Source organism: Pongo abelii, chromosome 1, assembly GCF_028885655.2.
Source record: "Pongo abelii isolate AG06213 chromosome 1, NHGRI_mPonAbe1-v2.0_pri, whole genome shotgun sequence".
Lineage (NCBI taxonomy): Eukaryota > Metazoa > Chordata > Mammalia > Primates > Hominidae > Pongo > Pongo abelii.
The window spans coordinates 157,167,615-157,194,514 of record NC_071985.2 but is presented as its reverse complement, the minus strand read 5'-3'; the positions used below and the strand labels follow the sequence as shown (position 1 = coordinate 157,194,514).

The window sequence follows — 26,900 nt, the reverse complement described above, 5'->3', positions numbered from 1 at the left end:
GGATTAGGAAGCAGATCTCTGTGGGGGGCTGGGGGAGGGTGGTGGTTGCTATACTCGTCTGCATAAAATCCTTCAATCTTTTCTCTTTAGATTCTCTTCTCATAATTTTTTTTTCTTTCTTTCTTTCTTTATTTATTATTATTATTATTATTATTATTATACTTTAGGTTTTATGGTACATGTGCGCAATGTGCAGGTAAGTTACATATGTATACATGTGCCATGCTGGTGCGCTGCACCCACTAACTCGTCATCTAGCATTAGGTATATCTCCCAATGCTATCCCTCCCCCCTCCCCCCACCCCACAACAGTCCCCGAAGTGTGATGTTCCCCTTCCTGTGTCCATGTGTTCTCATTGTTCAATTCCCACCTATGAGTGAGAATATGCGGTGTTTGGTTTTTTGTTCTTGCGATAGTTTACTGAGAATGATGATTTCCAATTTCATCCATGTCCCTACAAAGGACATGAACTCATCATTTTTTATGGCTGCATAGTATTCCATGGTGTATATGTGCCGCACATGTATGTTTATTGCGGCATTATTCACAATAGCAAAGACTTGGAAACAACCCAAATGTCTTCTCACAACTTTTAAATTAAAATGCAAACTCTTCTATATAGCTGTTTTCCTGTAATCTCCCACAGCATCTCTTGCTACTCCTCACTCTCCATTTTGTCTTCTAGTCTAAATGAACTTCTTTAAGTTACTTAAACATATCTGCTGTCATTTTCTGGCTTTGGAACGCTGTAATTTTTGCCTAGAATACCTCCTCCTCCTTCCCTGCAACCCCTTCTCCCAGGCTTCTCTAGCTAACTGCAGTTCATCTTTTACCATTCCAGTTTAGATGTGACTTTTGCTACAGGCCTTTCTGATTCCACAAGTCGGTGTTAGGCATCTTTAATACATGTTCCCTGTAGTATCTTGTTATGATGACACTTATTTTTCTTTTTGTAAATGCACGTTTTGTTTGATAATTCTCATATAAGGCTAGGACATAATAGTTTAACATATTTGTTAAACTATTGATTTGTTGTTGAATCTGTTGAAATTGTATTCTGTTATTCCCAGGACAATACTGTTTGTATGATAAAATTTTGATGATAAACTTGGATTTTTTTAAACTTTAATTTTGATATATTTTAAGTTTTTAAATTCCTTATGACTGAAAATTTCAAACTGATATCTATAAATAAACATTTCTCTGTTTTCTATATCTTTTTCTTTTCTTTTTTTTGAGACGGAGTTTCACTCTGTTGCCCAGGCTGGAGTGCAGTGACACAATCTCGGCTCACTGCAACCTCTACCTCCTGGGTTCAAGTGATTCTCCAGCCTCAGCCTCCCAAGTAGCTGGGATTACAGGCGCCCACCACCATGCCCAGCTAATTTTTGTATTTTTAATACAGATGGCATTTCACCATGTTGGCCAGGCTGGTCTCAAACTCCTGACCTCAAGTGATCCACCTGCCTTGACCTCCCAAAGTGTTGGGATTACAGGTGTGAGCCATGTTTTCTATGTCTTAATGGTTTGTAATCTTAACACACAATAAAGTAGGGGAGCAGGGCATAGGGCAGAGTGGGAGGGTAACTTTTACAGTTTATTAAAATATAAGAATCTAAACCTTTTAAAAAAAAACCCAGTACCTCCTTTATTATAGGCATTCTATAGGTGTTAGGGATAAAAAGATGAGGAACATTAAGCTATATCTGTCCTCAAGGACCTCACATCCATGTTAGGGCAACAGAACTCTAATTAAATAATTTTGATGCAATGTGATACATGCAATAACAATTGAGTAGTTCATGGGAACACAGAGAAGGGAATTGGGATAAAGACAGAATCCAGATGGAATTTGCAGGAATAATATTTCAGCTTTGTCTTAAAAGAAGGAGTAGGATTTTAGCAACAGGAGAATCCTAGCAGTGATATTCGAGATGAAGGGAACTTGCCTGTGCAAGGTATGTTGACGTCCATAGCAGTAATGCAGATGTTTTTTGGATATAGTGGTTAGGATAAGGATCTGGTATGCATGCCATTGGCTATGATCTTGACCAGTCATTTCCTTCCCTCCCTCCCTCCATCCCTCCCCCTTTCTCTTCTTTTTTTGTTCTCTCTCTCTTTCTTTCACAGGGTCTCGCTCTGTCACCCAGACTATAGTGCAGTGGCACTATCATATCTTACTGTAACAAACCTCTGGGTTCAAGTGATCCTTTTGCTGCAGCCTCTTGAGAAGCTATGTCTACAGGCCTGCACCCCCATGCCTGGCTAATTTTTACGTTTTTTGTAGAGCCAGGGTCTTGCTCTGTTGCCCAGGCTGAACTTGAACTCCTGACTTCAAGCAATCCTCTCATCTCAACCTCCCAAAGTGCTGGGATTGCAGGCACAAGTCACTGTGCCTGACTGTACTTAAGTTGATATAAAAGAGCTTGCTGTATTTAAGGATTGGCCAGTAGTTATTTATGACTTAAAGCCTTGGGGAATGGCAGGAAATGAGGATTGAGACTAGACTATGAAAGGCCTTTTTATAATGCTAAGGAGTTTAATTTTTTTCCTTCAGGCAATATGGAGCTGACCATTCTGAACCTAGAGAGTACTGATCCAATCCTATTTTAGAAACATTCTGGTTGTAATGATAGATTTGGGGAAAGGAAGAAGGAGGAGTCTGGAAAGAGAAAGAGCAATATAAATGAGGGCTTAAGGGAGTCTGACTAATAGAATCACATGTAAAATGTCATAACAGTATTGTGCCATATTGAACATAATGAAGAATATAACCGCGATATATTCAGCCTATTTTAATTTTTTAAACTATTGGCGAAAAGAGCCAAACTCTGTAAAATATTTGAAGAGATTTATTTTGAGCCAAATATGAGTGACCATGGCCCATGAACACAGCCCTCAGGAGGTCCTGAGAACATGTGCCCAAGATAGTCAGAGTACAGCTTGGTTTTGTATATTTTAGGGAGGCATGAGACATCAATCAAATACATTTAAGAAGTACAATGGTTTGGTTCAGAAAGGCAGGACAACTCAAAGCAGGCGGTGGGACTTCCAGACTGTAGGCAAATTTAAACATTTTCTAGTTGACAATTGGTTGAGTTTATCTGAAGACCTGGGATTAATGGAAAGGAATGTTCAGGTTAAGATAAAGGATTATGGGGACAAAGTTTTATTGTGTTGTGGAATCTCTCAGACAGTAGACTTCAGAGAGATAGCAGACTTCAGAGAGATAGCAGGTTGTAAAATGTTTCTCATTGGACCTGAAAGGATGCCTGGCTCTTAGTTGCTTATCTTCTGGATCTGGAAAGAAAGGAAGGAAAACTGTGGGCGGCAAGCCACCCAGGCGCCGAGGCAAGAGACCGAGGACAGGAGCTGTTCCAGTATAATAAAATATAAAACAAGAATAGTTATACCAGATATAGATCTTAGATATGATTATATATGAATATCATGAGTCATTAGTTTGTAGCAATTACTCTTTATTCCAATATTATAATAATCCTCGCTCTATACTCATAACCTAGGAAAAACCAGGCCATACAGAGATAGGAGCTGGGGAGACACAGTGAGAAGTGACCAGAAGACAAGAGTGCGAGCCTTCTGTTATGCCCGGACAGGGCCACCAGAGGGCTCCTTGGTCTAGCGGTAACGCCAGCGTCTGGGAAGATGCCGGTTGCCAGGCGGACCGTGGTCTAGCAGTAGCATAAGTGTCAAGGGAAAACACCCGCTACTTAGCTTCCCCGAGGGAGTTTAGAGAAGACTCTACTCCTCCACCTCTTGTGGAGGGCCTAACATTAGTCAGGCTCGTCCACAGTTATCTGGAGGCCTAACCATCTCCCTGTGATGCTGTGCTTCAGTGGTCACACTCCTAGTCCGCCTTCATGTTCCATCGTGTACACCTGGCTCTGCCTTCTGGATAGCAGTAGTAAATTAGTGAAAGTACTAAAAGTCTCTGATATGCAGAAATAATGGCATAAGCTGTCTTTCTCTTTGTCTCCTTTCTCTCTCTGCCTCGGCTGCTAGGCAGGGAAGCGCCCCCTGTCCAGTGGACACGTGACCCACATGACCTTACTTATCATTGGAGATGACTCACATTCTTTACTCTGCCCCTTTTGCTTTGTATCCAATAAATAACAGCACAGCCAGACATTCGGGGCCACTACCAGTCTCCGTGCATTGGTGGTAGTGGTCCCCCGGCCAAGCTGCCTTTTCTTTTATCTCTTTGTCTTGTGTCTTTATTTCTACACTCTCTCGTCACTACACACGGGGAGAAACTCACCGACTCTGTGGGGCTGGACCCTACAGAAAACAAAGGGGTAAGGGGATTCTCTATAGAATGTGAATTATTCCCACAAGAGACTTTGCACGGCAATTTCAAGGCATGGCAAGGACATATATTTTGGGGTTAAATATTGTATTCTTTGTTTCATAATGTTATGCCAGAGTCAGATTGAAAAGCAAGTCACAATATGCAGGGTCAAATAAAACCCATCTCATGAGAATCTATGGTTTGTAGGGCATAACTCCCTAGACCCCTTAGGTAGGAATTTGGGCCAGATAGAAAATCAGAGCTTAGGCCTCAAAACACAGTTTTAACGTAATGAATTACCATAGAAACAGAAAATTAGAAAGGGGACAGTTCTAGAGGTAGGCAAACTGAAAACTATCAAAAGACACCTGACAGTTTGAACAGGTAGCAGGTAAAATAAACATTTTCTTATTTTGTGAGTTACTTTATTTTTTTGAGATGGAGTTTCACCCTTGCTGACCAGGCTGGAATGCAATGGCGTGATCTCGGCTCACCGTAACCTCCGCCTCCCGGGTTCAAGCGATTCTCCTGCCTCAGCCTCCCGAGTAGCTGGGATTACAGGCATGCACCACCATGTCCGGCTAATTTTGTATTTTTAGTAGAGATGGGGTTTCTCCATGTTGGTCTGGCTGGTCTCGAACTCCTGACCTCAGGTGATCCACCTGCCTTGGCCTCCCAAAGTGCTGGGATTACAGGCGTAAGCCACCACACCCGGCTCTTATTTTGTGTTTTAAGGGATAACAGCATGACACCACTTTGAAAGTGTTAATAAGTCTACACAAAAACTTTTAATGTTATATATTACTATGATAATAACCATGAGTCATTAAGAAATAGTTATCATTGTTTACTGTATTTCAAGTATGGGGAAATAAGGATATTTTAAAACAATCTCTATGTTAAATGGTTAAAGTTTATTACTTATTTATATTTATTTTTATTAATTTTTTTGAGACAGAGTCTGGCTCTGTTGCCCAGGCTGGAGTGCAGTGGCACAATCTTGGCTCACTGCAAATTCTATCTCCCTGGCTCAAGCCATCCTCCCACCTCAGCCTCCTGAGTAGCTGGGACTACAGGTAGGCACCATCACACATGGCTAATTTTCGTATTTTTTGTAGAGACAGGGTCTCACTGTGTTGCCAAGGCTGGTCTCAAACTCCTAAGCTCAAGTGATCTCCTGCCTTGGCCTCCCAAAGTGCTGGGATTATAGGCGTGAGCCACCACACCTGGGCTGAAATGGTTAAAAGTTTTTTAAAAAAATACCTGGGGATATTTAAAAGGGATAGGCTACAATTTTCTATAAATTTATTTTTGTAGAACACTGTAAGCTGGAAAATAAATTGAGAAAAATGAGTTTTTGAGTGGTGGTAGATGCAAGACACTTTATACATTGCCATAGTCTATTTGTGTTGCAGTAATAAAATACCTGAGACTGGGTAATTTATAAAGAACAGTGATTTATTTCTTATAGTTCTGAAGGCTGGGATCTGCAAGGTTAAGGGACCTGTATCTGGTGAGGGCCTTCTTGATGAATCATCCCATGCCAAAAGGCAGAAGGACAAGAGAGCACACATACGAGAGAGAGAGGAAGGGGAGCAAACTCATCCTTTTATCCAGAATTTACTTCCAGAACAAGCAACCCACTTCTGTGATAATGGCATTAATCCATTCATGAGGGCAGAGCCCTCTTCACCTAATCACCCTTTAAAGGTCCCACCTCTCATCAAGGTGGCATTAAGATTAAGTTTCTAATGCATGAACTTTGGGGACACATTCAAACCATAGCATTCTGCTCCTGGATCCCCCAAATTCATGTCCTTCTCACATGCAAAATACATTCATTTCATCCCAATAGGCCTAAAGTCTTAACTCGTTTCAACACTTACTCGAAAGTCCAGAATCTCATCTGAATCAGATATGTGAGACTCAAGGCATGATTCATCCTGAGGCAAATTCCCCACCAGCTATGAGCCTATGAAATTAAAAAAGTTATCTACATCCAAAATGTTGGGACAGGCATAGGATAAACATTCCCATTACGAAAGGGAGAAATAGGCAATAAGAAAGGAGTAACAGGCCCAAGGAAATCAGTTCAAACCTCACAAGGAAAACAACAGTAAGTCTTAAGAAGAATAATCTTCTTTGACTCCATATCCCACATCAGGGGCACAGTGGGGAAGAAGTTGGGCTCTTAAGGCCTCAGGCAGCCTCAGGGCTTAGTCCACTCAGCAGCTCTCATGCCCATGGCTTTCTCAGACTGGAGTTACATGCTGGTGCCCCCTATAGTTCTGTGGTCTCAGGGTGGGGAGGTAGGGGGTGATTACCCCACTCCCATGGCTTTACTAGGCATTGCCTTAGTGGGGACTCTGTGAATGATGGCCTCTATCCTATGGCTCCACTAGGCATAGTGGGGGCTCTCTGTGGTAGGCTCTCTGTGGTGGCTCTGCCCCATGATAAGTCTCTGCCTGGGCCCCAGGCTGTCCTCAACATCCTTTGAAATTTAGGCAGAAGCCACCATGGCTTCATACCTATTTCATTCTGTGTGCCTGCAGAATTAGCACCATGTGGACACTGCCAAGATATACAGCTTATACCTTCTGGAGCAGTGAGTTGAGCTGCAGCTGGGCTCACTTGAGCTACAGTTGTGGTGGCTGAGAGGTGCTATGCCAGAATTGAGGGAGCAGAGTTCCAAGGTGCTGCAGGGCAGCAAATGCTGAGGTCTCACAAGCACCTTGCTGGAAATCTTGCCCTCAAGGTCCTGGCTTCCCTAGATTTCTGAAATGTTTTTGGGGTCATTCTCATTGTTTTCATGAATAGAACCTGGCTTCTTTCTATACTAATATTTTTAGCAATCACTTGACCACACCCCTACTATTCTCCCCCCGAACACACATTTTATGTGGCCAGGCTGAGAGTTTTCATAATTTGTTTATTCTGCTTCTTTTTAAATTATAAATGTCATCTTTAAAGTATTTCTCTTCTCTCATTTTACTGTAAGTGACTGAAAGATGCTATGCAACATCTTGAATGCTTTACTGCCTAGGTAGCTCTTCTGCCAGATATCCTAGTGCATTCCTCTTAAGTTCTGCCTTCCACAATATCCTAGGACATGGATACAGTTCTGCCAAGTTCTTTGCAGCTGTAACAAGGATGGCCTTTACTCCAGTTTCCAAGATTTTGTTTTTCAGTTCCACCTGAGTCCTCATCAGAATGGCCTTTACTTTCCATATTTCTACCAATGTTCTCATCATGACCACTTAAGTAGTCTTTACAACATTCCAGACTTTCCTTACATTTCTTTCCTTTTTCTGAGCCTTCACTAGAATTGCCCTTAATGTTGTGTTCATGGCAATCTGGGCTTTTTCTAACCTGCTCCTCCAAATTCTTCCAGCCTCTACCCATTCCCATTACCCAATTCCTAACCTGCTTCCACATTTTCAGGTATTTGTTATAGCAACAACTCCAGTCTTGGTACCAATTTTCTATCTTAGTTTGTTTTGTGCTGCTATAACACAATATCTGAGACTGAGTAATTTATAAAGGACAGAGATTTATTTCTTACAGTTCTGGAGGTGGGGAAGATCAAAGTCAAGTGGCTCACATCTGGTGAGGGCCTTCCTGCTGCGTCATAACATGGTAGAAGGGCAAGAGAGCATGCATGCATATGAGAGGAAGGGAGCTGAACTCATCCTTTTATCAAGAACCCACTCTCATGATAATAGCACTAATTAACTCACAGAGGCAGAGCCCTCATGACCTAACCATCTCTTAAAGATCCTACCTCTCAAGATGGTTGCATTGGGGATCAAGTTTCCAACACATGAACGTTGGGGGTCATATTCAAACCATAGCACAAGTATTACCTCACTTAATTCTCACAACACACCTGGGAGGTAGATGTTATCAGCATTTAAAAGATAACAGCTATTGTTTAGAGAAGTTAGGTAACTCTTGGGAAGTTATGTGGTTAGTGGTTGAGCTATACTTTTAAACTAAGCATCTTTTAAGTATTATGAGGAAAAGTAGAGATCAAAAAGATGAGAAGAAAATTATGATAGACAATATCAAAACCAGAGAAGTAGAGTTTCAAGAATGAGGGTAAGTCGTGTTGCTATAATGGAATACCTGAGGCTGGGTAATTTACAAAGAAACGAGTTTATTTGGGTCACAATTCCAGTGACTGGAAAGTCCAAGAGTATGGCATTGGCATCTACTCAGCCTCTGGTCAGGGCTTTCATGATGCATCATAACATGGAGGATGGTCAAGGAGGAAATAGACATATGCTAAGAGCAAAATGAGGGGCATCCTCACTTTCTAACAACCTGTTCTTGTGTGGGAACTAGTCCCTTTCTGTGTAAACTAATCCAGGTTTATTAAGGGGTTAACTCACTCATCACGGTAGGAATGGCACTAAGCAGCCCATGGGAATGGAGCCTCTGTGACCCAAATGTTTTCCACTAGACTCCACCTATTAAATGTTTTATCTCCCAACATCGCCACACTAGGAATTAAGGTTTCAACATGAGTTTTGGTGGGGACAGGCAAATCATAGCAGAAGGGATGGTTAGCAGCATTAAATTTTGAGGTGAGATTGAGTAATCAAAATTAACAAAAGAGCATTAGAATTTAGTTATATTCATTTTACATGTAAGATAAAGAAGACAAAAAAGGTAATATTTGCAGGTAGAACTGTTCTATTTTATTCTTTGAGGATAATATTTTACATAGTCAATATTTTCAACTGTACCATAAAGTTTAAATACTCACATTTGTTTGTTTGTTTCAGTTATATCAAGATTTCTTGATACAGAGCAGCTTCTTTCTGTTTTAGTCCAAATTCCAAAGCAAGACACGGTATGTTTTTGTATACATTTTGTATTATATTATTATACATTATGTGATGGAACTTGTCTTAATGTAATGTAACAATTGGAAAATATCAAAATGTTTTGGGAAAGTCCTTCATTATTGATATCTGGAGTATTTTATGCCACTGTAGAGGAAACTTTTTTCCTAATGTATTATCCTGTATGTTATAGTAAAATTTAAAATTTCAGCCAGGCATGGTGGCTCATGCCTATAATCCCAACACTTTGGGAGGTCAAGGCAGTTCAAGACAAGCCTGGGCAAGAAAGTGAGACCCCCATCTCTACAAAAAAATCAAAAAATTAGCTGGGCATGGTGTTGCACGCTTGTAGTCCCAGCTCCTGGCGAGGCTGAGGTGGGAGGATAACTTGAGCCTTGGGAGGTCAAGGCTGCAGTGAGCTGTGTTCGCATCACTGCACTCCAGCCTGGGTAACATAGTGAGGCCTTGTTGCAAAAAAAATTGCTTTTTAGATAGTTGAGGAATTGGCCTATTTTCACTAATCAAATATTAAGGAGTTATATATAATTTTCAAAAGACTTAGACTATAATAATATTTGCCTAATAAATAACTAACTAAAATAGAGCTAAAGATTCTTCTTAAAAGTGATCATTATGTGAAGTTTGATTAGTCTTCAAATATTATTATTACTATTTTTGAGATGGAGTCTCACTCTGTCACCAAGACAGGAGTGCAGTGGCGCGATTTTGGCTCACTGCAACCTCTGTCTCTCAGGTTCAAGCGATTCTCTTGCCTCAGCCTCCCAAGTAGCTGGGATTACAGGCACGCACCACCATGCCTGGCTAATTTTCGTATTTTTAGTAGAGATGGGGTTTCACCATGTTGGCCGGGCTGATCTCAAACTCCTGAACTCAAGTGATCTGCCCACCTTGGCCTCCCAAAGTACTGGGATTGCAGGCGTGAGCCACCACACTTGGCCAAGTCTTTAAATATTCTTAACCTTTAACAATGAAACAACACCTTTTCTGGATATTTTTCAAATTTAAATAGTGCTTATGGGTACATTCTGTAAAGAAAGTAATAATAGCTTTCATTCTTCCGTTTAAGATGAACTGAAGAATATTTACTATAATGAAATACAGGTATATTTTTGCCCATATGCATAAAAAGAAAAGAAGTCTTGCACATCAATAAAATTTAATTTACAATTTGATGACATTTGTAAATCCATTGAAAGCTAATCTATATTTGGGAAGCCTTTTTGTATTATAAAGAAAATACTCTTAAGGTTCATTTATAATAAAATCATCACTAGATTGAAAAGCTTTAGCTGTTGGGCAGGCACAGAACTGAGTTTCCTTAAATAATTGAAGCTGCTTATACTTCAATATATACAAATGGGAAGTAACCTAAAACAACTGATGTTTGGATTAAATTAGCAGCTATCATAAAGTAAGTTTGGAAGTATCCCTTACTCTTTAATTTTCTGGTAGAGTTTACATAGAACTGGTATTATTTCTTCCTTACATATTTGGTAGAATTTACAAATGAAGCCATTAAAGCCTGGAATTTTTTTGGTAGGAAGGTTTTTAACTATAAATTCCACTTATTAAATAGGCATAGTGCTCTTCAGGTTACCTGTTTCTTCTTGAACAAGCTTTGGTAGCTTGTGTCTTTTAAAGAATTTTTCATTTCACCCAACTTTTCAATGTATCAGCATAAACTATCTCATAATATCCTTCTTATATGTGTAAAATTGGCAGTGATACACTCTCTCATTCCTAATACTGATAACTTTAATATGTTCTCTGTTTTTCTTAATCAGCCTGGCTAGACGTTATCAATTTTATTGGTATTCTTAAGGAACCAACTTTCTATTTCATTGGTTTCTCTTTTATTCTCCTATTTCACCGATTTCTGGTTTCGTCACTCTTTCTTCTGCTTACTCTGTGCCTACTGTTCTTTTTTGAGGTTGTAAAGGAGGATGCTGAGGTCATTGATTTGAGACCTTTTTTCCTTCTAATATAAGCATTTTAGTACTATAAATTTCTCTGTGAGTAGTGCTTTAGCTGTATTCCACAGTTTTAGATATGTTGTGATTTCTTTTTCTTTCAAAAGGGTCAAAACAGTTTCTAATTTCTTTTTAAAAATTCTTTGATGTATGGGTTTTTAGAGGTATGTTATTTTATTTCCAGTTTTTGGGGACTTTCCAAATATCTTTTTGTTGTTGGTTTCTAATTTAATTCCCCAATGGTCAGAGACCATGTATTATGTAATATAGATCCTTTTAGCTTTATTGACATTTTTTATGGCCCAAAATAGAGTTAATCTTGGTAAATGTTCCATGTGAACTTGAAAACAATGTGTATTTTGCTGTTGTTTGTTGGAGCGTTCCATAAATGTCACTTTGTTCAAGTTGCGTGGTAGTGTTCTTCAAATCTCCTATATCCTTATGGTGTTTTATGGTTTTTTTTTGTTGTTTGTTTTGTTTTCCTATTTGTTCTATCAGTTATTAAGAAAGGAGTGTCAAAATCTCCAAATGTAATTGTGGATTTGTCTATTTTTCCTTGCAGTTTTATCAGTTTTTATCTAATGTATTTGGAATCTTTGTTATTAGGTTCATAAACATTTAAGATTGCTATATCCTCTATAAATTGAGCCTGTTTTCATTATGAAATGACCCTTTTTATCCCTAGTAGTATTTTTTGCTATGAAATCTACTGCATCTAATATTAATATAGCCACTCCATCTTTCTTTTGGTTAGTGTTGCCATGGCATATCTTTATCATCCTTTTGCTTTTAACTTATTTTTGTCTTTATATTTAAAGAAGGTTTTTTGTAGGTGACATATAGTTAAGTCTTAACTTTTTGCATACAATCAGAGAATACCTTACTTTTAATTGAGGTATTTATTACATTTACACTTAATAAGATTATTGATATGTTTTTATTTAAATCTGCCATCTTGGTTTTTTTTCGTTTTTCTCATCTGTTTGCTCCCTTTTTTCTTTTTTTCTGCCTTCTTTTGTATTATTTTTTATGATTCCATCTCATTTCCTTTGTTGGCTTATTAGATATAACTCATTGCCTTCATTAGCTTAATTATTGACTTAGGGTTTATAGAATACATCTTTAGCTGAATTCAGTCCATTTTTGTTTATTTTTTATTTTATTTTTTGGGACAGAGTCTTGCTCTGTCGCCCAGGCTGGAGTGCAGTGGCGCCATCTCGGCTCACTGCCACCTTTGTCTCCTGGCTTCAAGTGATTCTTGTGCCTCAGCCTCCCTAGTAGCTGGGACTACAGGCATGCCACCATGCCATGCTAATTTTCGTATTTTTAGTAGAGATGGGGTTTTGCCATGTTGGCCAGGCTGGTCTCAAACTTCTAACCTCAAGCAATCCACCTGCCTAGGCCTTCCAAAATGTTGGGATTATAGGTGTGAACCATCGGACACAGCCTCAGTCCACTTTTAAATAATATTATAATACTTTACATATGATATAAGAGCCTTGCACTAGTATACCATCATTTCCCTCTTCCCTACCATTATGCTATTATTGTAATATGTTTAACTTCTACATATATTTCACAATTCATTTTTAAAAATAAGACAGCTTTATTGAGATGTAATTACATAGATTACAATTCACACATTCAAAGCCTACAATTTAATTGTCTTTAATGCATTCACAGAGTTGTACAACCATCACCACAGTCAATTTTAGAACATTTTAATCATTCCCAGAAGCAATCCTGCACCCACTAGCAATAACTTCCCATTCCTTCTAACCCCCTTTCTCCAGCCTTAGATAACCACTAATCTATTGTCTGTCTCTACAGATTTACCTATCCTGGACATTTTATATAAATGGAACATTTTAATATGTACAGGTAGTCTTTTGTGACTGGATTTTTAACTTAGCATAACGTTTTCAAGTTTCATGTTGTAGCATTTATCAATACTTTATTCTTTTTATTGACAAATAATATTCCATTGTATGGATATAACACATTTGGTTTATCAATTTATCAGTTGATGGCTATTTAGGTTGTTTTCACTTTTGACTATTATGAATAATGCTATTAATATTTGTGTGCAAGTTTTTCTAGGGACATACATTTTTCATTTGTCTTGATACATACCTAGGAATGGAATTGCTGGGTCATGTGATAACTCTATGTTTAATAATTTGAGGAACTGCTGGATTGTTTTGCAACGTGACTTTATCATTTTAGGTATCCACCAGCAGTGTTTGAGGGTTCTGATTTCTCCACATCCTTGTCAAGACTTGTTATTATCTTAATTTTTGATTCTGGTGAGCCTGTTGGGTGTCTCATGGTTTTGGTATACATTTCCATGATGACTGACAATGTCGAGCATCTTTTTATATGCTTATTGGCCATTTGTATCTTCCTTGGAGAAATATTTATTCATATTATTTGCCCATTTTAAATTGGCTTGTTTGTATTTTCATTACTGAGTTGTGAGAGTTCTTTATATATTTTGGATACCAATCCCTTATTGGATATATGATTTGCAGATATTTTCTCCCATTCTGTGGGTTGTCTTTTCACTTTCTTGATTATATTCATGTTAATCCCCAACCAGAAAAATGAATACTTAACTTTCTTTTCTTCCTTATCTCCCATAAACATGGATACTTACATCCCTACTTTTCATCACCCAGTATGATTATAACAGTTTTAGTTAGATCAAAATTATTATGAAAATTGTTATGTTATACAGAGCTGAGCCTGCATGACTTTTTGTGGGCTTTTCCCCAGAAATTAGTAACTATTTTTCTTTTTTTGTTTGTTTTTTGTTTGTTTGTTTGTTTTTGAGACAGAGTTTCACTCTGTCACCCAGGCTGGAATGCAGTGGTGTAATCTCAGCTCACTGCAACCTCCACCTCCCAGGTTCAAGTGATTCTCCTACTTCAGCCTCCCAAGTAGCTGGGATTACAGGCACCCCCCACCATGTCCAGCTAATTTTTGTATTTTTAGTAGAGATGGGGTTTCACCATGTTGGTCAGGATGGCCTCAAACCCCTGACCTCAAGTGATCTGCCTGCCTTGGCCTCCCAAAGTGCTGGGGTTACAGGCGTGAGCCACCACACCCGGCCTGATTTTTTTTATTGTTAGATTCAGGTTACATAACATTGGCAGAAATATCACAGAAGTGATGATGCATTCTTCTCATTGCATCTTCTTATATAGCACACAATTTTGATTTGTCTCATTATGATGATAAGTTTGTATACTTGGTTGAGATGGTGTAAAATTGCTGTACAATTATGATTTCCCCCATTTAATTAATAAGTATTTTGTGGGGAGGTAGCTTGAAACTGTGTAAATATTTTGCTCTTCTTTCAATTTATCCAACTTTCAATTTATGTATGTATGTATTTAATCCATATGGACTGATGATTTTATATTCAATTGGTTATAGTCTATTACTGTCAATATTTATTTTGATTCTCACATTGTCTCAGATTTGACCTGTGCAAGCTTCTTCTAATTTGCTTCTATGCTCTTTGGAAATGCATCCACAATTCTTTGAGAACTTTGTCATTTACTGCCTCAAGAAAATGAGCCAGGCTTATCTTGTACTTTCCTTGGTAGCCTTTGAATCAACTATTTCTCCCAGGAGTCCTGGTTCATTTTAGTAAGGAATGGTATTAGAAATCAAGATCTGAGCACCAGGTGTACTTGTTGCTATTGGGGTATCACCATTCTAAAACCCTCTCATGGCTAGGGAATAAGTGTACATATATATATATATATATATATGCATAAATATAGATATTGACCTCTATATTTATTTCTGTATTTATCTATACAATAGAAAATCATGTGTTCCTTTTACACTGTTGGTGGGACTGTAAACTAGTTCAACCATTGTGGAAGTCAGTGTGGCGATTCCTCAGGGATCTAGAACTAGAAATTCCATTCGACCCAGCCATCCCATTACTGGGTATATACCCAAAGGACTATAAATCATGCTGCTATAAAGACACATGCACACGTATGTTTATTGCGGCATTATTCACAATAGCAAAGACTTGGAACCAACCCAAATGTCCAACAATGATAGACTGGATTAAGAAAATGTGGCACATATACACCATGGAATACTATGCAGCCATAAAAAATGATGAGTTCATGTCCTTTGTAGGGACATGGATGAAATTGGAAATCATCATTCTCAGTAAACTATCGCAAGAACAGAAAACCAAACACTTCATATTCTCACTCATAGGTGGGAATTGAACAATGAGAACACATGGACACAGGAAGGGGAACATCACACTCTGGGGACTGTTGTGGGGTGGGGGGAGAGGGGAGGGATAGCATTGGGAGATATACCTAATGCTAGATGACGAGTTAGTGGGTGCAGCGCACCAGCATGGCACATGTATACATATGTAACTTACCTGCTCATTGCGCACATGTACCATAAAACCTAAAGTATAATAATAATAATAATAAAATAAAATAAAATAAAAAATAAAAAAATAATAATAATAAAAAAAAAACCTGTGGTACATGCATACCATGGAATATTACCCAGCAATAAAAAGGAATTAACTATTGGATTAAAAAAAAAAAAAGAAAATGGTATACATGTTAATTTAAATGGTTTCATTATTTCTCTTCAGGATTTTTAAGATGCGGGATCAGAATATATGTTACTGTTTTGAGAATTAGAAATAATAAGGAAAACAGAATGTATACATTAAAAGTCATGTCATTAAAAAAAAAAAAGAAAATCATGTGTTCATACCAATACTTCCAATTTCAATTTACAGTCACAGGGTTCATACTAGTTTTCTCTCTTTCCATATTAGTAACTCTCTTCTCTGTCAATGAAAAGCCTGATGAGAAATCCTGTTATCCAATGAGAAGTCCTCATTATTTTTAATATATTAATATATTTTATATATTCAGGAGGAATACCAGTCTCCTACTACTGCCACTCCCTCCCCCATGCAGATACCATCTTCACTCTTCCTATGCTGTAGTACTCCCTGCTGAACTGTCTTCCTATGCAGAAATCCTTCTCACCTCTCTCATGCTCAGGCTGCCCTTCTATGCAGAGGAGGCTTTCTTCAGCCTACTTGGGATCCAAAACCTGTGTCAGGGTTTCCCTCTTCCCTTGCATGAATAACCTCCTGTTGTTCATATTCAGGCTTATATACCCTTGCTAGGTAGACCTTCAGTTTAAATGCCTTCCTTGTCCTCCTGTACTATACCACCCCTCCGTCCTCTCCCTGCTCTGGCTTTGCCTCCCCCACACCAACGATGCTCTCTTCTTCCTATTTGGGCCCTAACAACTAATACTACATCACATTGTTCATATTAAAATAAAATGATTTTTCAATATATATGGAGGGTTCTTCACTTTATTTTTGAATATGTTGCTAGCCTAACCTTTTTTTTCTTTGCATTTGTTTAACAGTGTTGGAATCAGTAAATGTTTTAGGATTTTCAGACTTAAACATTAATAATCAATATAAATATAAACAAAGTACCACAGTTAACGTTTATGATATTTTGCCATATGTCACTGCTTTGGATGATATTTTTGAATGAAAAATATCTTAAATACTTAAAGAACAGTTTTTACTATGAAAGCATATTTTACAAAGAAAAATGCAATGCAGTTTAATAGAACGGGAAATGGCCACTTTATATAGATAATTAGTATTTGTATTAGTTTTGTTTTTTTTTCTTTCTTTTTTGAGACAGAGTCTCACTCTGTTATCTAAGCTGGAGTGCAGTGGTGTGATCATAGTTTACTTTAGCCTTGACCTCCCTGGCTTATGCGATCTTCCTACCTCAGCCTCCTGAGTAGCCAAGACCACAGGCATGCGCTACCACACCCAGCTAATTTGTAAGTTTTTTGTAGAGATGGGGTATTGCCTTTTTGCCCAGGTTTGTCTTGAACTCCGGGCTCAAGCAATCCTCCCATCTTGGCCTCCCGAAGTGCTGAGCTTATGGGTGTGAGTCACTGTGCCTGGCCTGTATTAGTTTTCTAAGGCTGTGTAACAAAACACTATGAACTGCACATCCTAAAATAATAGAAATTTATTGTCTTACAGATTTAGAGGCTAATAATCTGAAATCAAGGTGTTTTGGGGCCATGCTCTCTGCGAAACCTGTAGAGGAATCCTTTCTTGCCTCTTCCTAGCTTTTGGTGATTTGTTTACAATTATTGCCATTTCTTGGCTCGAATCTTCATAACGCCAATCTGTGTTTCCTTGTCAAATGGTGGTGTCCCTGTGTTTCCACATGTTCACAACGCCAATCTGTGTTTCCTTGTCAAATGGTGGTGTCCCTTTGTTTCCACATGTTCACAACGCCAATCTGTGTTTCCTTGTCAAATGGTGGTGTCCCTGTGTTTCCACGTGTTCACATGGCTGTCTTTGTATGACATCAATATTATTGGAGTAGGGGCCTACCCCACTCCAGTATTATGTCATTGTAACAATCACTAACCTCTGGAATGACCCTATTTCCGAATAAGATCACATTTTGAGGTACTGAGGGTTAGAACTTCAACAGAATTTTTTTGGAGGGAACACAATTCAACCTTTAACAGTGTATAAGCAAAGGCTATGTTTCTATTTTACTATAGGAAAGAATTAATCATCAGATTATACCTGACAGCAATCTCTTTATTGTCAATTTATGTAACATATAGTATTATGCAATCACACAGTTTCATACAGTGTCACTAGTTATAGGAATTAGTAATATACATCTTTTTGCACTAGACAATTTCTGGTTAAATTAGGAAAAAAATATCACTTTGACCAACTAGTTTTCTGAGAAATATCTGTGAATAGCTTGCCTGCTTCTATACTCAGTTTGACTATCAGATTTTAGAAAAGTCTTCTGGTCTAGGTTTAAGGTAATTCAGTAAGCTAAGAATCTGGAACCTTTTTTTCTGTTCAGAAAAAAAAATTATAATTAGCGCCATAAGGTTTTTAAGGGTCGATGTTACTTCCCATCCTTTTTTCTTTCTTTCTTTTTTTATATATATTTTAGGTTCTGGGTTACATGTGCAGAACGTGCAGTTTTGTTACATAGGTATACACGTGCCATGGTGGTTTGCTGCACCTATCAACCCGTCACCTACATTAGGTATTTTTCCTAATGTTATCGCACCCCTAGCCCTCCACCCCCCATAGGCCCCGGTGTGTGATGTTCCCCTCCCTGTGTCCGTGTGTTCTTGTTGTTCAACTCCCACTTATGAGTGAGAACATGCGGTGTTTGGTTTTCTAATCTTGTGATAGTTTGCTGAGAATAATGGTTTCCAGCTTCATCCATGTCCCTGCAAAGGACATGAACTCATCCTTTTTTATGGCTGCACAGTATTCCATGGTGTATATGTGCCACATTTTCTTAATCCAGTCTATCACTGATGGACATTTGGATTGGTTCCAAGTCTTTGCTATTGTGAATAGTGCTGCAATAAACATACATATACATGTGTCTTTATCATAGAATGATTTATAATCTTTTGGGTATATGCCCAGTAATGGGATTGCTGGGTCAAATGGTATTTCTAGTTCTAGATCCTTGAGGAATCACCACACTGTCTTCCACAATGGTTGAACTAATTTACACTCCCACCAACAGTGTAAAAGGGATCCTATTTCTCCACATCCTCTCCAGCATCTGTTGTTTCCTGACTTTTTAATGATCGTCATTCTACCTGGCATGAGATGGTATCTAGTTGTGGTTTTGATTTGCATTTCTCTAATGACCAGTGATGATAAGCATTTTTTCATATGTCTGTTGGCTGCATAAATGTCTTCTTTTGAGAATTGTCTGTTCATATCCTTTGCCCATTTTTTGATGGGGTTGTTTGCTTTTTTCTTGTAAATTTGTTTAAGTTATTTCTAGATTCTGGATGTTAGCCCTTTGTCAGATGGATAGATTGCAAAAATTTTCTCCCATTCTGTAGGTTGCCTATTCACTCTGATGATAGTTTCTTTTGCTGTGCAGAAACTCTTTAGTTTAATTATATCCCATTTGTCAATTTTGGCTTTTGTTGCCATTGCTTTTGGTGTTTTAGACATGAAGTCTTTGCCCATGCCTATGTCCTGAATGGTATTGCCCAGGTTTTCTTCTAAGGTTTTTATGGTTTTAGGTCTAACATTTAAGTCTTTGATCTATCTTGAATTTATTTTTGTATAAGGTGTAAGGAAGGGGTCTAGTTTCAGTTTTCTGCATATGGCTAACCAGTTTTCCCAACACCATTTATTAAATAGGGAATCTTTTCCCCATTGCTTGTATGTCTCAGGTTTGTCGAAGATCAGATGGTCGTACTTGTGTGGTGTTATTTCTGAGGCCTCCGTTCTGTTCCATTGGTCTAAATGTCTGTTTTGGTACCAGTACCATGCTGTTTTGGTTACTGTAGCCTTGTAGTAAAGCTTGAAGTCAGGTACTGTGATGCTTTGTTTTTCTTGCCCAAGATTGTCTTGGCTATGCAGGCCCTTTTTTGGTTCCATATGAACTTTAAAATAATTTTTCCAATTCTGTGAAGAAAGTCAGTGGTAGCTTGATGGGGATAGCCTTGAATCTATAAATTGCTTTGGGCAGTATGGCTATTTTCACAATATTCATTCTTCTTATCCATGAGCATGGAACGTTTTTCCATTTGTTTGTGTCCTCTCTTATTTCCTTGAGCAGTGGTTTGTAGTTCTCCTTGAAGAGGTCCTTCACATCCCTTGTAAGTTGGATTCCTAGGTATTTTAGTCTCTTAGTAGCAATAGTGACTGGGAGTTCACTCATGATTTGGCTCTCTGTTTATCTCTTATTGGTGTATAGGAATGCTTGTGATTTTGCACATTGATTTTGTATCCAGAGACTTTGCTGAAGTTGCTTATCAGCTTAAGAAGATTTTGAGCTGAGACAATGGGGTTTTCTAAATATACGATCATGTCATCTGTAAACAGAGACAATTTGACTTCCTCTCTTCCTATTTGAATAGCCTTTATTTCTTTCTCTTGCCTGATTGCCCTGGCCAGAACTTCCAATACTATGTTGAATAGGGTGGTGAGAAAGGGCATCCTTGTCTTGTGCCAGTTTTCAAAGGGAATGCTTCCAGTTTTTGCCCATTCAGTATGATATTGGCTGTAGATTTGTCATTAATAGCTCTTATTATGTTGAGATACATTCCATTGATACCCACTTTATTGAGAGTTTTTAGCATGAAATGCTGTTGAATTTTACTGAAGGCCTTTTCTGCATCTATTCAGATAATCATGTGGTTTTTGTCGTTGGTTCTGTTTTTGTGATGGATTATGTTTATTGATTTGTGTATGTTGAACCAGATTTGCTTCCCAGGGATGAAGCCAACTTGATTGTGGTGGATAAGCTTTTTGATGTGCTGCTGTTTTCGGTTTGCCAGTATTTTATTGTGGATTTTCACATTGATGTTCATCAGGGATGTTAGCCTAAAATTTTCTTTTTTTCTTGTGTCTCTGCCAGGATTTGGTATCAGGATGATGCTGGCCTCATAAAATGAGTTAAGGAGGATTCCTTCTTTTTCTATTGATAGGAATAGTTTCAGAAGGAATGGTCCCAGCTCCTCTTTGTACCTCTGGTAGAATTCGGCTATGAATCCGTCTGGTCCTGGACTTTTTTTGGTTGCTAGGCTATTAATTGTTGCCTCAATTTCAGAACCTGTTATTGGTCTATTCAGAGATTTACCTTCTTCCTGGTTTAGTCTTGGGAGCGTGTATGTGTCCAGGAATTTATCCATTTCTTCTAGATTTTCTAGTTCATTTGCATAGAGGTGTATTTATACTATTCTCTGATGGTAGTTTGAATTTCTGTGGGATTGATGGTGATATCCACTTTATCATTTTTTATTGTGTCTATTTGATTCTTCTCTCTTTTATTCTTTATTAGTCTTGCTATTGGGCTATCTCTTTTGTTGATCTTTTAAAAAACCAGCTCCTGGATTCATCGATTTTTTGAAGGGTTTTTTGTGTCTCTATTTCCTTTAGTTCTGCTCTGATTTTAGTTATTTCTTATCTCCTGCTACTTTTGAATTTGTTTGCTCTTGACTCTCTAGTTCTTTTAATTGTGATATTAGGGTGTCAATTTTAGATCTTCCCTGCTTTCTCTTGTGGGCATTTAGTGGTATAAATTTCCCTCTACACACTGCTTTAAATGTGTCCCAGAGATTCTGGTACATTGTGTCTTTGTTCTCATTGGTTTCGAAGAACACCTTTATTTCTCCTTTCATTTTGTTATTTACTCAGTAGTCATTCAGGAGCAGGTTGTTCAGTTTCCATGTAGTTGTGTGGTTTTGAGTGATTCTCTTAATCCTGACTTCTAATTTATTGCACTGCGGTCTGAGAGGCAGTTTGTTGTGATTTCTATTCTTACACATTTGCTGAGGAGTGTTTTACTTCCAATTATGTGGTCGATTTTAGAATTAGTATGATATGGTGCTGAGAAGAATGTATATTCTGTTTATTTGGGGTGGAGAGTTCTGTAGATTTCTTTTAGGTCCGCTTGGTTCAGAGCTGAGTTGAAGTCCTGGATATCCTTGTTAATCTTCTGTCTCGTTGATCTGTCTAATATTGACAGTGGGGTGTTAAAGTCTCCCATTATTGTTGTGCAAGAGTCTAAGTCTCTTTGTAGGTCTCTAAGAACTTGCTTTATGAATCTGGGTGCTCCTGTATTGGGTGTGTATATGTTTAGCACAGTTAGCTCTTCTTGTTGAATTGATCCCTTTACCAATATGTAATGGCCTTGTTTGTCTCTTCTGATCTTTGTTGGTTTCAAGTCTGTTTTATCAGAGACTAGGATTGCAACCCCTGCTTTTTTTTGCTTTCCATTTGCTTAGTAGATCTTCCTCCATCCCTTTATTTTGAGCCTCTGTGTGTCTTTGCATGTGAGATGGGTCTCCTGAATACAGCACACTGGTGGGTCTTGACTGTTTATCCAACTTGCCAGTCTGTGTCTTTTAATTGGGGCATTTAGCCCATTTACATTTAAGGTTAACATTGTTATATCTCAATTTGATCCTGTCATTATGATGCTAGCTGGTCATTTCTCCCATTAATTTATGCAGTTTTTCCATAGCATCGATGTTCTTTACAATTTGGCATGTTTTTGCAGTGGTTGGTACCGGTTATTCCTATCCATGTTTAGTGCTTCCTGCAGGAGCTCTTGTAAGGCAGGCCTGGTGATGACAAAAATCTCTCAGCATCTGCTTCTCTCTAAAGGATTTTATTTCTCCTTCACTTATGAATCTTAGTTTGGCTGGATATGAAATTCTGGGTTGAAAATTCTTTTCTTTAAGAATGTTGAATATTGGCCCCCACTCTCTTCTGGCTTGTAGGGTTTCTGCCGAGAGATCCGCTTTTAGTCTGATGGGCTTCCCTTTGTGGGTAACCTGACCTTTCTCTCTGGCTACCCTTAACATTTTTTCCTTCATTTCAACTTTGGTGAATCTGCCAATTATTTGTCTTGGGGTTGCTCTTCTTGAGGAGTATCTTTGTGATGTTCTCTGTATTTCTTGAATTTGAATGTTGGCCTGTCTTGCTAGGTTGGGGAAGTTCTCCTGGATAATATCCTGAAGAGTGTTTTCTAACTTGGTTCCATTCTCCCCATCACTTTCAGGTACACCAATCAAATGTAGATTTGGTTTTTTCACCTAGTCCCATATTTCTTGGAGGCTTTGTTTGTTTCTTTTCACTCTTTTTTCTCTAATCTTGTCTTCTCTCTTTATTTCATTAATCTGATCTTCAGTCACTGATATCCTCTCTTCACTTGATCGAATCAGCTATTGAAACTTGTGTATGCTTCAGGAAGTTCTCGTACTGTGCTTTTCAGCTCCATCAGGACATTTAAGCTCTTCTCTACATGGTTATTCTAGTTAGCCATTCGTCTAACCTTTTTTCAAGGTTTTTAGCTTCCTTTTGATGGGTTAGAACGTGCTCCTTTAGCTTGGAGAAGTTTGTTATTACCGACCTTCTGAAGCCTACTTCTGTCAAGTCGTCAAACTCATTCTCCATCCAGTTTTGTTCCCTTGCTGGTGAGGAGTTGTGTTCCTTTGGAGGAGAAGAGGCATTCTGGTTTTTGGAATTTTCAGCCTTTCTGCTCTGGCTTCTCCCCATCTTCGTGGTTTTATCTGCCTTTGTCCTTTGATGTTGGTAACCTACAGATGGGGTTTTGTGTGGATGTCCTGTTTGTTGATTTTGATGCCACTCCTTTCTGTTTGTTAGTTTTCTTTCTAACAGACAGGCCACTCAGCTGCAGGTCTGTTGGAGTTTGCTGGAAGTCCACTCCAGACCCTGTTTGCCTGGGTATCACCAGCGGAGGCTGCAGAACAGCAAATATTGCTGCCTGATCCTTCCTCTGGAAGCTTTGTCCCAGAGGGGCACCCGCCTGTATGCAGTGTCTGTTGGCCCCTACTGGGAGGTGTCTCCCAGTCAGGCTACACAGGGATCAGGGACCCACTTGAGGAGGCAGTCTGTTATTGGAGCTCGAACACCATGCTGGGAGAACCACTGCTCTCTTCAGAGCTGTTATGCTGGGACATTTAAGTCTGGAGAAGCTGCCTGCTGCCTTTTTTTCAGATATGCCCTGCCCCCAGAGGTGGAATCTAGAGAGGCAGTAGGCCTGGCTGAGCCACAGTGGGCTCCACCTAGCTCGAGCTTCCCTGCCACTTTGTTTACACTGTGTGTATAGAACCGCCTACTCAAGCCTCAGCAATGGTGGACGCCCCTCCCCCTGCCAAGCTCCCACGTCCTAGGTTGATCTCAGACTGATGAGCTACCAGGGAGGAAGTCTCCGTGGGCATGGAACCTGCTGAGCCAGGCACGGAAGGGGATCTCCTGGTCTACCAGTTGTGAAGACCGTGGGAAAAGTGCAGTATTTGGGCAAGAGTGCTCCTCCAGGTACATTCACTCACAACTTCCCTTGGCTAGGAAAGAGAAATCCCCCCACCCCTTGTGCTTCCCGGGTGAGGCGATGCCCTGCCCTGTTTCGGCTCGCCCTCCATGGGCTGTACCCACTGTCCAAGCAGTCCCAGTGAGATGAATCAGGTACCTCAGTTGGAAATGCAGAAATCACCCATCTTCTGCATCAATCTCGCTGGAAGCTGTAGACTGGAGTTGTTCTTATTTGGCCGTCTTGGAAGCGTGGTCCATTTCCCATCTTTTAAACTAAGGAAAACTTTAGTTTTGGGAGAATCAGTCAGAATTGTAAATCTTTTTCTCACCATTGTGTTTCTGTCCTTTGTGGAGGCTTTTTGTTAAGACTTTACAGATCAGATTTAGTAACCTTTAGGGAAACTTAAGCAATATATTTAACTTTATGCATGATTCATGGCTTTCATTATTTCTTATAATGTTTCTCAGTTATCATTTTTTTAACCATCTGAAAATTTGTTTTGAAAGGCTCTTTTCTCATTTAATATAAGCACAAATCTCTTAATTGAATACAGTATTTACTAAGTTCAGGCTTGTGCTGGTTAAACTGAATGATTTGCTGAAACTTGTGAATGAACTAAATGCTCTCAGAAAATTTTCAGTAAGAAATTGTTTGCCTAAGATGAGTTCTTATTCTTTCTTTTTAAGAATATTGATTTCTAGAAAATGCATGTTTCTGATCATAAATGTTCACTAAAAATAAAGCTTAAATTTCTTATCTTAACACAATTTTCTATACAGTATCTATAACCATAGCACTTAAAGTATTGCATTAAGAATATTTGTGTTTTCCACTACAAATGCTTAAAATACTTTCCCCAACATTTGAAAAATTTATATTAAAGATATTTTTCTAATTTTTATCATGAGTTTTTTGCATCATTTTGAATAACTTTTTTTGCAAATGCTTTCAGACTGCCATATAGAGTATCTGAAGTATATGATTCCTTCTTTGATTTATTCTGTGATTCATTTTAGTAAGTATTGTGATAAGTGCTAAAATATAATAAGAAGTACAGCTCTGATCCAGAGGAATTTATACTCCAATGTTATATTTGGGTAAAAATAAAATAAGCAATTACAGCATAGTATTATCTAGAACTGCAAGGGATCTGAGATTCTACCCTACCTGCAAACTAACTAGTTAGCCTGGTGTAGTTTCATAGATGCTGACAGAAGGCACAAGATGCTTAGGTCAAAGAGAAATACAAACATGCTATTATCGTTTCATTAAAAAAATATAAAATGGCTTTTTTTGCTTGTTTTTACTTCCTCCTCTACTTTTCTTCTGTTTCTCTGTAAAGCAATATTTTTTGGAAGGATTATCTGTAACTGATGTATCTAATTATGCTTCTTTTCTCTCCAAACCCATTCCAAACAAATCTTCACCTCACCACTCCACTGGGAGGATTATCTGTAATTTGTGTATCTAATTATGCTCCTTTTCTCAAAGCCACCAATGATTTCCATATTGCTATATCCAGTGGTTAATGGCAGTGCTCATCATGCTTGACCTAGCAGCAAAATTTGACTCAGATGAACACACTCATTTCCCATTTTCTTCTTTTGCCTTCCATAAGAGTACTCTTTTCTTTCTACCTTCCTGTTTATTATTATTTTTAGCCTTTTCTTAAAGTAATGAGAAATAATATACAATACAGAAAACTGTACAAAATAAAAATGTAGTGCTACATTGATTTATCACAAAGTGAACATTCACGTAACAACCACTCATGTAAAGAAGTAGTTATCACCAATACTTCAAAAATTCCCCTTCTTCTCCTTCCCATTCATTATTTTCTACCTGTCTCCCAAAAGAAACCACTTTCAGTAATCATTTCCTTTTCTTTGTAATTTAGTTTGACTTGATCTATTAAAAACTTTATATATAAAGGGATTATTCAATGCATATTTTTTGTGCCTGACTTCTTTGAGTCAACATTTTATTTGTGAGATTTAACCATGTTGTTTCATGTAGCTTTAGCTCATTTATTTTCACTGCTATATGATATTCCACTGTATATTAATATGCCATTATTTATCCATTTCATTATTGCTGAACTTTTGAGTTGCTGACAGTTTTTGCAACAGAAATAATAGTGCTAAACAATCTTGTACCCATATCTTAATGTAATTGTACATATGTTTTTATTTGGTATATAGTTAGGAGTGGAATTTCTGGGTCATGGGGTATGCATATATTCAACTTTGGTAGATAATGCCAAAATGTTTTTCAAAATGATTTATCGATTTATCCTCCCATCAGCGTATGAGAACTCCAATTTTTCTTCCCCAAACCTGATATTACTGGTTTAAAAATTTTAGCTATAGCATTTTGATAAACAGTGGTTTTAATTTGCGTTTTCATATTAATGAGGTTGAACATCCTTTCATATGTATATTGACCATTTGAATGTCTTCTTTTGTGAAAGTCTTACTTGAGATTCTTACTCATTTTTCTATTTGGTTTATCTGCTTTTGTGATTTGTATACCTTCTTTTCACATATTAGATATAAGCCCTTTTTTGGTTATGTGTGTTGCAAACATTTCTTCCCATTTTGTAGTTTAATTTGCACTGAGTATTGTGGGATAGATGCTGTTGGTATGCTACCCACATTGCCTTGGTATTCACTTTTGTGCAGGAAGACTTCTTGCTTGAAGCAGCTGAGACTCTGCCTTCTGAAGAATTTCTCTGGCCATAAGAGAGGCTGGAGGGTATTAGGAAATTGATGCCCTGGCAGCAGCTCTTAACCAACACTGAATAGGAGTTGATGAATAAATACCCCATTTTCCTTACCT

At 38.3% G+C, this 26,900-nt stretch overlaps 1 protein-coding gene across 4 annotated transcripts in view; it reads left to right on the top strand.

Moving 5' to 3' along the window:
- The window catches only part of MSH4 (mutS homolog 4), a 125,802-nt gene that overhangs the window by 45,054 nt on the left and 53,848 nt on the right, over positions 1-26,900 (top strand). For all 4 annotated transcript variants that reach the window (XM_054532989.1, XM_024245413.2, XM_054532988.1 and 1 more), the window contains one exon: positions 9,098-9,165. In XM_054532989.1, the coding sequence (XP_054388964.1) occupies positions 9,098-9,165 (68 nt within the window). The remainder of the gene's footprint in view (positions 1-9,097; positions 9,166-26,900) is intronic.